Source organism: Labeo rohita, chromosome 22 (assembly GCF_022985175.1).
Source record: "Labeo rohita strain BAU-BD-2019 chromosome 22, IGBB_LRoh.1.0, whole genome shotgun sequence".
NCBI classification, from domain to species: Eukaryota; Metazoa; Chordata; class Actinopteri; order Cypriniformes; family Cyprinidae; genus Labeo; species Labeo rohita.
The window spans coordinates 61,520,006-61,533,911 of NC_066890.1; the positions used below are offsets into that span (position 1 = coordinate 61,520,006).

At 39.3% G+C, this 13,906-nt stretch overlaps 2 protein-coding genes across 2 annotated transcripts; one reads left to right on the forward strand and one right to left on the reverse strand.

Annotated features, from left to right (window-relative positions):
* Positions 1-826: 826 nt before the first annotated feature.
* Positions 827-5,839, reverse strand: LOC127153275 (piggyBac transposable element-derived protein 4). The gene is made up of 3 exons (XM_051094286.1): positions 5,664-5,839; positions 2,312-3,577; positions 827-2,236 (listed from the first exon to the last, which is right to left on the reverse strand). The coding sequence occupies exons 1-3, from the start codon at positions 5,837-5,839 to the stop codon at positions 1,795-1,797; spliced, it is 1,884 nt and encodes a 627-aa protein (XP_050950243.1). The 3' UTR covers positions 827-1,794.
* Positions 5,840-6,047: 208 nt separating this feature from the next.
* si:dkey-222f2.1 (keratin, type II cytoskeletal 8) lies at positions 6,048-12,517 on the forward strand. The gene is made up of 10 exons (XM_051094300.1): positions 6,048-6,135; positions 8,296-8,607; positions 9,522-9,730; positions 9,839-9,899; positions 10,422-10,517; positions 10,743-10,907; positions 11,234-11,359; positions 11,439-11,659; positions 11,751-11,797; positions 12,168-12,517. Exons 2-10 carry the CDS (start codon positions 8,320-8,322, stop codon positions 12,269-12,271), a joined length of 1,317 nt encoding a protein of 438 aa, XP_050950257.1. The 5' UTR covers positions 6,048-6,135; positions 8,296-8,319; the 3' UTR covers positions 12,272-12,517.
* Positions 12,518-13,906: the final 1,389 nt, after the last annotated feature.

The following is a 13,906-nucleotide window of genomic DNA, read 5'->3' on the forward strand; positions in this document are numbered from 1 at the left end:
CTGTCCTGCAAAGTTTCTTTCCAACCTGCTTCAGCACACCTGCCTGAGTAGTTTCAAGCAATCTCGAGGAGCTTAAAGGGTTATTCCGCCCCAAAATGAAAATTTTGTCAATCACTTACCCCATGTCGTTCCAAAACCGTAAAAGCTTTGTTCGCCTTCGGAACACAATTTAAGATATTTTGGATGAAAAACATCTATCCCATTGACTGCCAGGTAAATACCACTGTCAAGACCCAGATAAGTATGAAAGACGTCGTCAAAATAGTTCATCTGCCATCAGTAGTTCAACCATAATTTTACAAAGCTATGAGAATACTTTTTGTATGCAAAGAAAACAAAAATAATGACTTTATTCAACAACTCGTCTCCTCCGTGTCACCGTAGCGCCATTTTGGATAGCATCCCCTGTACGCAAACAGTGTATGCTGTTCTCTGTCAACTGCATCATGTGGATACATATTCTCTGTTTATTTACACTTTGATTCGAACGAAAACAGCGTATCCGCATGATGCAGCTGACAGAGAACAGTGTACCCTGTTTGCGTACAGGGGATACTATCCAAAATGGCACTACAGTGATGCGACGAATGAGACAAATTGTTGAATAAAGTCATTATTTTTATGTTCTTCCACACAAAAAGTATTCTCGTCACTTCATAAAATTCAGATTGAACCACTGATGCAAATGGACTATTTTGATGATGTCTTTAATACTTTTTTTGGATCTTGACAGTGGTATTAACCTGGCAGTCAAAGGGACATTTGGATTTTTCATCCAAAATATCTTAAATTGTTTTCCAAAGACGAACAAAGCTTTTATGGGTTTGGAACGACATGGGGTTAATGACAAAATTTTCATTTTGGGGCGGAGTAACCCTTTAATTAGCTGATACAGGTGTGTTTGATTTGAGTTGTAGCTAAACTCTGCAGGATAGTGGGTCCGCAGGAACAGGGTTGAAGACCTATGCTCTAGACCAGTGGTTCTCAAATCCAGTCCTCTGGGCCCACTGCTCTGCACATTTTCTATGCCTCCCTCATTTGATGCACCTGATTCAGATCATCAGCTTGTTAGGAGAAAGATCCATGAACTGAACTGAGTGTTTTAGATTCAGAAACATACAAAATGTGCAGAGCAGTGGGCCCCTAGGACTGGAGTTGAGAACCACTGCTCTAGACCAGGGTGCCCAAACTCAGTCCTGGAGGGCCAGTGTTCTGCGGAGTTTAGGTCCAAATCTAATTAAACACATCCGAACCAGCCAATCAAGCTATTTCAAGGCATACTAGAAACTTCCCCGCAGGTGTGTTGAGGCAAGTTGGAACTCCGCAGGAAACCGTGATCCAGGAACAAGTTTGGAGGTTCTCAACTCCAGTCCCTCCAGGCCCACCACTCTGCCCATTTTGTATGTCTCCCTCATTTAATGCACCAGATTTAGATCATCAGCTCGTTAGAAGAAAGATCCTAGTGGGTCTCGAGGACTGGAGTTGAGAACCACTGCTCTAGACCATCTTCAACTCTGCTCCTAACGACCCACTGTCTTGCAAAGTTTCTTTCCAAACTTCCAAACTTCAGCACACCTGGCCTGTGACTTTTCAAGTGATCCTAAAGACCTTGATTAGCTGGTTCAGGTGTGTCTGATTAGGGTTGGAGCAAAACTGTGGATCCCCAGAAGCAGAGGGAGACCTATGCTCTAGACCAGTGGTTAACAACCACGTTCCTGGTGGCCCCCCAACACCACAGTACATGTTTTACATGTCTTCTTAATTAACCACTTCTCTAGATGTATACTTTGGGCATTACTCCGACTGATCCTCATCAACTCTTCCATGCCACTTACTGTAACAGTCACGCTTTGGAACAAAGCATAAATGCACCTGGCAAGTTACACACATGACTGGAGTTTTACTATGACATATCTTGCATTTCCGTCTTCCAGAAGTGCTGTCTCCTTTGATGTGCTTGGGCAGGTGGGAACCTTTAGAAGGAACTAGGTGTTCTTTCGCAGGGGCAGATGCAGGTCCTGTTCCTGCAAGCTCTGAAACAAGTGTCTCCCGGAAGGCCTTCTGGGTAAGAGGCTTCTGGTTCTTCATCTTGGCCATTTGCTGGTGCAAAATGAAGGCATTGACTACAGCGATGTCCACAAAGTGGTAAAAAAAGGACCGATACCACTTTTTTGTTTTGTGCAGAACTGTGTAATATCCTATAAGCGCGTCAGACAGATCCACTCCTCCCATGTGCCTGGAATGAAAGGAAAATTGTGATTTATTGTAAGGTTTGTCATTTAATAGCACAAGCACTAGGAAATCTACTAACTTATTGTAGTCCAACACTGCAGCTGGAACAGGGAAATCCTGAATGGCCCAAACGCCATCGGCTCCTCTCACATTCCTCTTTATGGAGTCCCCATTAAAAGCTTTGTGAAAGGTGGAGCACATCAGCACATCCCTCTTGTCTTTCCACTCAACAAACAGCAGATCGTCTTCCCTAAACCAGCGAATATTCCCACGAGGAGCCTGTGTCTTTAAGTGGCCAATGCGGTTTGCACGAATAGTGCCACAAGCCCAGATCTTTTTCTGGAGAAGGTCTCTGAAGAGCTTGGGACTGGTGTAAAAGTTGTCAACAAACAGCTTGTAGCCAGATCCCAACAACCTTTCGTTTGCGAGAATCATGACAGAATCATAGCTAATACCTTTGCTTTCATCCGGGTTGGCCTTTCCTTCATAAATAAAGAAGTCCCAAGTGTAGCCACAAAGGGAATCTGCCAGTACAAAGAGTTTGTACCCCCATTTTGTAGGTTTGTTCTTCATGTACTGTTTCAGACGATTTCGAGCCTTTGATGCCACCATTCGCTCATCAACAGAGATGTTCTGAAAGGGGTGGAAAGAAGCTCTGCATGCATCCCTAATGTCTTGGTACAGCGGTTTGATCTTACACAGGCGGTCGTATTCAGGCGTTCCCCTCTTCTTGTCATTCTCTGCATCCACATTGGGATCACTAATATGGAGAGCCGCACAGATGTTAAGAAATTTCCTCCCGGTCATAATTCGTGCAGGATACGGCAGACTATACAAGTCTGATTTCTTCCAGTAGTCTGTCAGCGTGAAGCATTTCAGCACGCCCATGTAAATCACCAGTGCTATGAATGACTTAAGATCTTTTATTGAAATGTCTTCCCATGGCTTCTTCTTTCCTTCAAAACGCATGGCTCCATATGTATTTGTATGTTCTACAACCGTCTGCAGCACTGATTTGGAAAAGAACAGCTCAAAATACTGCAGAGGACTGCATGTTGCAGTGGAGATCAACTGGGGGCCCGGTGTGTTTTTAGGTCTGAACAATGGCTGTTTCGGCTCAATGTCGGGCTCATCTGCACTTTTCCATTTCTGTTCTGAGATGGAAAAAGGTAGGGATCGACTCACACTGCTTTTCCTACTTTTCCCTTTGCCACTTTGTACAGAGGCAGGTGAACTAGTCCTGTAAGACTTCGCTGGAGATGGCGATACAGAAGACAGTCCAGATTTTTTCTTTTTTCGTGGAGTGGTCTCTGGATACCAGTCATCATCAGAGACATCTGAAAGCCTGTCACATTAAACAAGAAAACAAAACGGCATTAATGACGTAAATATACAGTGACAGATGTGTAACAGTCAAAAATAGAATGTAGTTTAACTGAATAAAAAGGAAATATTATATAGATAAAACAATTATGAAAGTTTAACCTAACAGTATCAATGTCACAATGTTTACCAGTTATAAAACGAGTTGTTTCGATTAAATACGAAGGCTGTATGTTTGCACGTAATACTTCTGAAATGATTGTTAGCTACTTCTTATCATCAGTGTTGAGAGTAACACATTACAAGTAACGCAAGTTATGTAAGTATCAGATTACTTTTTCCAAGTAACTAGTAAAGTAACACATTACTTTCTCCATTTACAGGAAAATAACTGAAGTACTTTTCAAAATAAGCAACGGCAGCTACTTTGCTTTCCCATTTATTGACTGACAGCTCTCCTGTCCCCATGTTGAGAGAAATTAGGAGTAAGTGCATAGGTGTTATATGCACTGTGTAAATATCTAGAAATGCAAACTGAAAATATGACACATCCTATTTTATTAACCAATGTGTTTGCTGCTGATATTTGGTGATTCAATTCAAACATACTAAAGAAAAAACAAAAAAGACTTTAGATAAACATAACATTTGTGCTTCGTTCTTTTTATTGAACTTTCTTCTCCTGAATCATATTCTTCAGGCAATCTAGAATGGCAGCACATTAGAAAGGATTGTTTGAGGTGTGCTCTCTACCGTACAGATATGAATTTACATTTATTGTCACTTTCGGTGTGAAAGGGCTTCTACATTTACCAAAAATAGAACTATACATATATATACCCTGGACCACAAAACCAGTCTTAAGCAGCATGGGTATATGTGTAGGAATAGTCAAAAATAGATTGTATGGGTCAATTATACATTTTTCTTTTATGCTATATATATATATATATATATATATATATAAGCAAGCCCAGCCCAGCAGAGAAAAAAGTAATGCAAGGTAACGTAATGCATTACTTTCCAAAATAACCAGTGTTGGGGAAAGTTACTTTTAAAAGTAATGCATTACAATATTGAGTTACTCCCTAAAAAAGTAACCAATTACATTACTTAGTTACTTTTTATGGAAAGTAATGCGTTACTTTTTAAATCTGGGCAGGGCTTGCTTGTTTGTTTTAAATATAAAAAGTTCTATTTTTGGCAAATGTAAAAGCTTTTTCACACCAAAAGCCTCAGGCTTTGAGAAAAGTAAATTCACATCTGTACAGTAGACCGCAAAAGAAAAAAAAATGTCAACTATTCAGCTATAAAAAAAGGAAAACAATGTTAGAAATCCTTGAGTAATTTTTGCTTATTAGTATGGTTGAACTGGATCGTCGAAGGTCGGCAGCAAAGACATTGGTTAATAAAATGGGATTAAATGCATAAAGGATATTTGTATTATTAAACATATTTAATTATTGCAGGTTTGCATCATATTCTGAGTTGAATTTTTTATTCATTTTGAGTTTTTATTCATTTTGAGGAACACTGAATCTGTTTTTTGTGAGTGAGGTGAATTAATACATGTTCACATTTATTCTGGAACTAACATCTTACTCCTGCTTTCTCTCAATAAATGGGGGGGGAAAGTAACTGGCATTACTTATTTGAAAAAAAAAAAAAAAAACTCAGATATTTTCTTGTCAATTAAAAAGTAATGTGTTACTTTATTAGTTACTTGGAAAAAGTAATATTACGTAACTCGCGTTACTTGTAATGCCTTACCCCCAACACTAGGAGTAACACCATATTGTAATGCATTACTTTTAAAAGTAAAAGTATCATTCCTTCAGTATGAAATAAAGAAAATGCATAACATTGTATGTGGGATTATTAATGAAAAAAAAAAAAAAAAATCAAAATTCGACATTAAATTGTGAACTAAAAAAATGTCATTTTAATTAAAAAAAAATACTTATATAGATGGTGACCATTAAAGAGTTAAATGCCCTAAAGGCATATTATTTAGCTCCGACCAAATTATTTTGCATATTGCATTACATGTAGTATAAAACAGTTTAAATATATATAAAAACGGGCTTTGAAAATGTGTGTAAACTTACCGATCCAGGAGGGGATCCAGACCATCGAGGAACATCTCCTCTTCTGTGGAATCCACAATGGAAGCGCCACTGTCGTCAGACGATTCCTCCAAACCAATAGTCTCATCGTGTTCATCGTTTCTCTCATTGATACCGCTTACACACTCCTCCGTGTTGTCCTTAACAGCTTCATCCATTTTCTTTTTTTATTAGCGCTGACTGCAAAATGCAACTCCGCAGCTGGCTGCAGCAAATACATCCCGTGCAGAAAGACGGTCAAGGCTGAGAGAGTAACGCACTCTCATTGGCTACTTTTCCTGTCTGTCCCAATATGCTGGAATATCATTGGCCAAAGTGCCAGGTAGCGGGAACCTGGAGGACAGCTGTATTCACGTGCAAAACATACACCAGGTCTCCCGATAAGGCACAGCAGGGCGCTGCATAGAAATAGCACCACTGTGAGGATCGCCAGCTCTATTATCATTGTAATGAGGTAATTTAAAAAAAGAGCTATTTATATTGGGCAGGTCTGAAATCTGTTTGAAACACTTAACGAAAATACAAAACATAAAAGAAAAACTAACATTAATTTGGCATGCAGAATAGGTCATCTTGTATTAGTAAAGATTTTGTAAAAATGCATACAAATAATCTAAGACGGAGAATAATCTAAGATTAGTGTTAAAGGGGAGAACGAGGAAATTATGTTGTCTTTAGCAATTCAGGTAACAAAAATCATTTTTTTTTTTTTATAAAACACATAATAGTCTTACCAGGAGGTGGCGCTCTCAGTATGTTATTAACCAGTTAAATGTTATGACCATGCATAACAGTTATAACCAGACAATCACAATATGTGACTCCGGACCACAAAACCAGTCTTAAGTAACACAGAGATATCTGTGGCAATAGTCAACAATACATTGTATGGGTCAAAATGATCGTGAATGATATAAAACATGTACCAACAATCATTAGGATATTAAGTAAAGATCATGTTCCATTAAGATATTTTGTACATTTCTTACCGCAAATATATAAAACATGTACTTTTTGATTAGTAATAGGCATTGCTAAGAACTTAATTTGGACAACTTTAAAGGCGATTTTTTTCAATATTTTGATTTTTTTGCACCCTTAGATTCCAGATTTTCAAATAGTTGTATCTTGGACAAATACTGTCCTATGCTAACAAACCATACATCAATGAAAACGTATCTATTAAGATGATGTATAAATTTAAATGAATCCTTATGACTGGTTTTGTGGTCCAGGCCACATATAAAAAATGCATTCAAATTAAGTAAGCAAAAAGCCTACCGCTATGACTTACCAGTGGGTGGAGCTCTCGACATGTCTGAAAGTGCATGACTGTTTGGGGAAAGAATGGCATGGTTTTGTCTGCATAGAAATACATTGTTTTTGCTATTCAAAATGGCTAGCATACCAAACAAGTAATTTAATTTCCAAAAGCATCAATTATCAAATGCAATATTACCAAATGTCTTTCAATGAAATTAATATGTGTATTTCAGCGTTGCCAAGTCTGTAGATTTCCCGCATAATTGGGCTACTTTCATGTCTGCGAGTTGAAGCAACCCCAATAACGTAATATTTAGCCCCTGGAATGCTAATTTTACCAGAAGAACGCCACCACATAAATGTATATTTTAACCACTGGAATGCGATTTTTACTGGGGGAACCCCCCTCGAAATGCGATTGGGCTACTTTTAGGCTAGTTTTGAGTAGCAATTGGGTGGGTTCTGTTGTGAAAACCTGGCAACCTTGGTTTACTTTACACGTGTTTCAAAATGAAATAGCATCTGACAACAGGAGCACATAAGAGCGTTTAACCAGTTAAATGTTAACATGACCATTTCTATAAATTAAAACCCATAACATGGTTTCAACAATGTGATTTAAAGGTCTGTGAGGAAACAATACGGAATACCTTATCTCTGTTTTTTTTTTAACATGACAACAAGCAAGCAAAAAGCGGTCTTACCAGTAGGTGGAGTGCTCAGTTTAACTTCTTAGTTTTTCTCATCTTTAGTTGAACCAGACGTCTGGTGGAGGGGAAAACAGCTTGGTTTTGATGCATAGAAATACATTGTTTTTGCTATTTAAAATGCCTGGCATAAGCACATAAGGGGTTGATTTTTACTGTTGAGCTCTAGCAAAGATATTTGATTATGCAAAGAATAAAAGCATATTGCTTTTTTATAACTGTTATTTTGCCGAAACTTAAAGTTCATGAGGGTACTAAAATATAAAACACTTCTAAGAGAATGCACACCTGAAATGCATGATATTACGACTGCTTTTGTTTGAAATAAATTCACTACAAGGCATACAGTTAGTATGGGAATCTTGTTGACATGGGCCACATTAAACATTTAGATGCAACATGAGCACGGTGAAACACTAAGAAACAGAGGCAGAGAGAGTGAGCGTGTGTTCACTGCCGATCCGGGAGCTCAGATAAAGCGGACAGTGTGTACGTGTGTCCAATCTGAAACAGGTTTTCCCACAATAGGAACTCTCCACCCCATCCTGGTTGGACTTTAAAAGCCCAACCTCTCTACAGAGAAACACCCGTTTCGCTCAGGTCTGCCCACCTGTTCTCATCTCATTTCTCATTTTCTGTTGCAGCTCTCCACGGTTTCTCCTTCAACTATGAGTCTGAGAAGCAAGCGCATCAGTTCCAGCAGCTCCATGAGGAGCAGCGGGAAAATGGGAGGCTATGGCTACAGCAGTTTAAGTGGGATCTCCCTGGGAGCATCTGCCCCGAGCTTCAGCACCAGCTCGGCCTATCTGGGGCCTCCCATTGCCAGTGTCTCCGTCAACAAGAGCCTGCTGGCGCCCCTCAACTTGGAGATCGACCCCAACATCCAAATGGTCCGCACCCAGGAGAAGGACCAGATCAAGTCGCTGAACAACCGCTTCGCCAGCTTCATTGACAAGGTACAGTTGTCTCTTGTTCCCAGAGAACATTTAAGCCAAAAAAGTAGAGAGTTGATGGTGATGACAAAGTCTTAATACGATCAACATCCCAAAGCTCTGAGGGAAAGGTAGGGATTTGGTAGACTTGCATGAAAATGATAGTTCTGTAGCGTGACCCATTTCTCTGAAGCCTGTAACCTGATAAAAAGCAGGTCAGATCTGACCAAGCCACTGAAGACAGCACTATCCCAGAGAGTATGAAGGAAGCTTTTGTATGCCGGAGGACAATGCAACCAAATCCCAGGAGCCCGCTGGACTGAAATCGACACTTCAATCGCACTGAAGTACAACCAAGTCACTGTTGTGGGTCGGGGCAGGGCTGGGTCCTCCAACACGGGTCTCAGGTCGGCTTTTAAAGTGCTTGAAATTGCGGATTTACGAAGAACCCATCTAGGTCAGCCACTACTCTCCGGAGTGTTACCGTTCAGCTAATGGGGAGTCATATTGCTCCGCTAATGAGTACATCCTGGCAGGGTGGGCATCAATTAAAGCAGCCAGGCTTTCAGGATGTGCAGTGAACTGAAGAAGCCTCAAAGAACAGCTTTCAAATTGCTGAAATTCCACAGAAGTGGAGTCTTTCTTTGTTCTTGCAGAAGCATGACAGGAAAACTCTAGTGATAGCACTTTAATTAACCTACCTTATGTTCCTCAAGGAAGATTTAAATTTAAGGTGAAGAACTTCAATGTCATCATTTCAGTATGTTGGGTACAAAGAAATGGTTTCTTTGAGCAGAAATCTTCAGATGTTACTATAGATGCCACCTGAGGATTTACCTGCTGTTTCAGTTAACATTTTTTATAACACTGAATACTGAAATGCATAAGCCAAACTATGCTCTTAAAATACTGTTACCCATTTACTGTTACCTCTACAGGTGCGCTTCCTGGAGCAGCAGAATAAGATGCTGGAGACCAAGTTTGAGCTGCTGCAGGGCCAAACCCCAGGCCGGTCCAACGTCGAGCCCATGTTTGAGGCTTACATGGCCAACCTGCGTAGACAGATGGACGTGGTCAACAATGACAGGACCAAGCTGGATGGAGAACTGAGGAACATGCAGGGTCTGGTGGAGGACTTTAAACACAAGTAAAGTATTTAGATCTATGCTAACACCAGTGTTGACTTTGAGAAGCCAATTATGGAGGTTTCTTCTAATCTTAACCAAATACCCACTTTGTATTTTCTTCGACTCAGATATGAAGATGAGATCAACAAAAGGAACAACCTGGAGAACGACTTTGTGATTCTCAAAAAGGTGCGATACTCATATGACTAGACGTCAGAGGTCAAAAAGTTTTTTTTTACACATTTCGAAATGCACACCAATAAGTATGACCTCATTGTAATGTGGGGTTAGGGCAGGTTACAGAGTTAAAAACAGCTGGACTTTCAGGACAAGGGAAAGTTAAACTTTCACGACACGCTGAATAAAAGCAGCCCAGGAGAGGGAACAATGAAATGTTTGGGAGGGGTAAAGAGCTCTGAGCTGCTAAAGGTAAGCCTGGAGGGATCAGATCACCACTGACAAAAGCATGGGTGGGGACACGGCATTATTTATACACTAGAGGAGATCTGTTTTCAATGGCCTACCAACTGAGAGTAGCAAGAAGTCAAAGTTGCATACTGGAGATCTACAAGATGTAGCTTTTGAAATATTGATACAAGTCTTTTGTGGTGCATGCGGGGGGGTTTTGGTGTTCAATGCCCAAGGAAGACATACAAGTTATTCAAGGTTGCAATTGAGAAGAGGAAAAATGAAGTACTTTATGTCCCGCAGGACGTTGACTCCGCGTATCTGGTGAAAGCTGATTTGGAGGACAAAGTTGGTGCCCTGACTGATGAGATCAACTTCCTGAGAACCATCTACGATGAGGTGATGCATATACACTTACAAAACCAGTCTGAAAACTACAATCTAAACCAAACAATACTATTTTTTTTTCTGTAAGTATTTGACTACACATTTCTCAACACTGGTCAGACCAAAGCAAATAATAATTTGGCTTGCAAGAAATATAGAGTGTGTGCATACACACCTTCCAAAGCAGTTTCCACACAGTTCAACCAAACGTAAACTTGACTTATATCTCTGAATCAGGAATTGCGTGAGCTGCAGGCCAGCATTAAGGACACATCCGTCATCGTGCAAATGGACAACTCACGAAACCTCAACATGGATCATATTGTGGCTGAAGTCAAGGCTCAATATGAGGAGATTGCAGCCAGGAGCCGTGAAGAGGCTGAATCTTGGTACAAGTCCAAGGTAGACACAAAATACAGACATTTCCATTAACAAATTGATTGCCAAGTCAACATGAAATGCCATTTTCGAACTGTATTTCTGATTGACGAAGCACATTCAGTGACATAAAATGTAGGGTGTGACCAACGTATACATTGGGAACTGATTGGATTGGTAAAGTCAATTCATAAAAAAGATTATGAAGAGATTTTACCTTTGGAATGAGGAATTGTTCACAGTAAGACCCACAGAAATTAAATTGGGTTTTTCTCCGGAACTTTGTAAACGTCTTTCATTTTGAAATGGACATCAAGTAAGTGTACCGATTGTTTTTTTCCCCAACTCAGTTCGATCAGATGTCTTCCCAAGCCAATCAGTACAACGACGAACTGCGCAACACTAAAGGAGAGATCGCAGATATCAACCGCATGATCAGCCGTCTGCAGAGCGAGATTGAGGTTATTAAATCACAGGTGAGAAATGTGCTACATTACCTTTGCTTTAACACAAATCCATGGTGGTCACTAACTCTCGAGGCTCCAATTGATTTAGCGTGCTAACCTGGAGAACCAGATAGCTGAGGCAGAGGATCGCGGTGAGATGACTGTGAAGGAGGCCAAAGGTCGTATTAAGGACTTGGAGGAGGCACTTCAGAGAGCCAAGCAAGACATGGCCCGTCAGCTCCGCGAGTACCAGGAGCTCATGAACGTCAAGTTGGCGCTGGATATCGAGATTGCCACCTACAGGAAGCTGCTGGAAGGAGAGGAGGACAGGTAACACATTGAGTCCTGTTTTAGAGGGGTAGAACTGAATGTTAGCATTAATAAATATTGACTGTTTCTTTTTTTTTTTTACCTCTCACAGAATTGGACAACAGGCCATTGTGAACATCCAGTCTGTTCCCAACTACAGTAAGTGTAAATGGTCAAATGGGACATTATTCATTACAGCAATGGCCACATTATACAAAAAGCAACATTACCATTGGAAAATGTGGAGATGCTCTTGACTTTCTGACACGCATTGGTCAGAAACCTCCTCAAAAGTTAGCCGCTGATCCATTGCTCTATCAGCCACTCTCTTCACACCATCCAAACAAATATCCACGAACAAAATCAAGACTCAGTGTTTGTCCGAAAGAGGATATTCAACATCATATTACAAAAGTAAAATTGGTCGTAGATCTAATTTTACATTGAGTTCTTTACCAGCATTTTAAGCATATAGTATAATCATACACACTCTGAAAACTGAATATTTATAATTATTTTTGTTTTACAGGTTCCAAAGGGGTGAATGGTTTTCAGCAGAACAGCTCTCCATCACCTAAAATCCTGATCAAGACTACTGAAACCAGAAACAGCACCAGATTCAGCACTCACTGAAGTGTTAACCAGTATCAAAAAAGCTATAACCTTGTAACCTTAAATATAAAAGTAGTTTTCTTTACCTTTCTATGAATCAGTGGGTAGAAGCTAAAATTAGTTTTCCTGAAAGAACAAAGACCTTGTGTTTCATTCATATACTTTCTATATATTAAGTATAATTACTCAAAAATTAAACAACTATATAAAATGAAATTGTGGAATGATTAATTCTATATAATATTTGTTATTTTTATTAATAAGAGTAAAGCCTGCATGTGATCATTTACTGCTGCAATATATTCTGATAATATCTAAGGCTTTTTAAAAATGTATTTCAAATGGTTCAGTCTAAATGGTTGGATTTGTTCATTTACTAATTGTTTTGGACACAATGTGTATGCAACATCAGTATACGGTGCAACCTGATACACCATCTTAACTAACAGATCTGATTTCACCTCTTGAAAAAAAGAGTGCTGACACTCCTGAAGACTGACAAATGATAATTGTGTGTGATGTGAACCTAAAGATAAGACAAAAGATTAGACAATGTCTGGAAGAACACAAATCATACAGGGGGAAAAAAAACACCTTCCTCAGCAAGAAAGAAAGTAGGAGGTCTGAAAACAAACACCAAAGTTAACATATTCTCAACAGTGCAATCTGAGCATTTCTTCCTGTAAAACTTGTTCAAATGTAACAAAATGTATTATTTGGCTACAGGCAAATACACATTCAGGACAGCCAGTGCACTCTGTGAGAGTAAAACATGATATGGCGATATTCTTCACACGTCCTTGATGCTCCCTGGTCTTAGTAGCTTGAAGCTTCATAAACTCACACAAACACCAACAACAGCCTTGGGAATAATTTGTATATGAGTAATATTTCATCAGAAGTACAACTAGCTCAGACAGCGGTTTTAGTTTTACTGACGATGAGAATTAGATTACAACATCTGAAGAGGTTTTATTCAACACATCATGGTCAGTGAGGGTTTAATATTACCTTGAATCTGAAAATTTCCTCAAATTACATCCTGTGGAGCATCTGGTGATGAAAAGCATCGTGGTGGAGACACAATGACCACTTTGAAGGCCAGGATACATCTACTTTCCTTCCCAAAATTGCTCCAAATTAAATAAATTAAAGTTTGACTATGATAATAATAGAAAAATTATATAGTTTCTTACCAGAAAGCTTTACAATTTCGCTTAGGACGCTCTGCTTCTTGTCCAAAACTTCTCAATTTCTCGTACGTCTGTTACTTTCACTTGATTTGTTCAAATTAAGTGTCCAATTTAATAAAAACGTTATCTATTACATATATAAGAAGAAAGCGAAAAGCCACTTGACCGTTAAGTTATTCGTCCGTTAATATTTGAATTCTGAGAGCGCGGGAAGACTTCGGCGACGTTCAGTCTTGAAACGAACGCCGATTTCTAATGTTTGGACTAGCCTAATAATAACGATCCGATTAATTCTAAATCATCTTCATGTGTTTTGGCGTTATAATTATATCTCACGTCGTATGTTGGCTTTATTTGTTTAAGCACTTACATTTTTTTACTTTTTATTCATTTGTAGAATGAGCAGTTAAAATATTGCGTATATAAAGCAGCTGAAATTGTATTTTTTATGCAACAAAATACG

Bases quoted from the DNA above. Each gene is read 5' to 3' on its own strand.
- LOC127153275 (XM_051094286.1), bottom strand. From the start codon at position 5,839: ATGGATGAAGCTGTTAAGGACAACACGGAGGAGTGTGTAAGCGGTATC. The intron at 3,578-5,663 runs GTAAGTTTACAC...TTAATGTGACAG, and splicing joins CTGGATCCCCTCCTGGATCG to GCTTTCAGATGTCTCTGATG. The intron at 2,237-2,311 runs GTTAGTAGATTT...CTTTCATTCCAG, and splicing joins GCAGTGTTGGACTACAATAA to GCACATGGGAGGAGTGGATC.
- si:dkey-222f2.1 (XM_051094300.1), top strand. From the start codon at position 8,320: ATGAGTCTGAGAAGCAAGCGCATCAGTTCCAGCAGCTCCATGAGGAGC. The intron at 8,608-9,521 runs GTACAGTTGTCT...TTACCTCTACAG, and splicing joins TCGCCAGCTTCATTGACAAG to GTGCGCTTCCTGGAGCAGCA. The intron at 9,900-10,421 runs GTGCGATACTCA...TATGTCCCGCAG, and splicing joins ACTTTGTGATTCTCAAAAAG to GACGTTGACTCCGCGTATCT.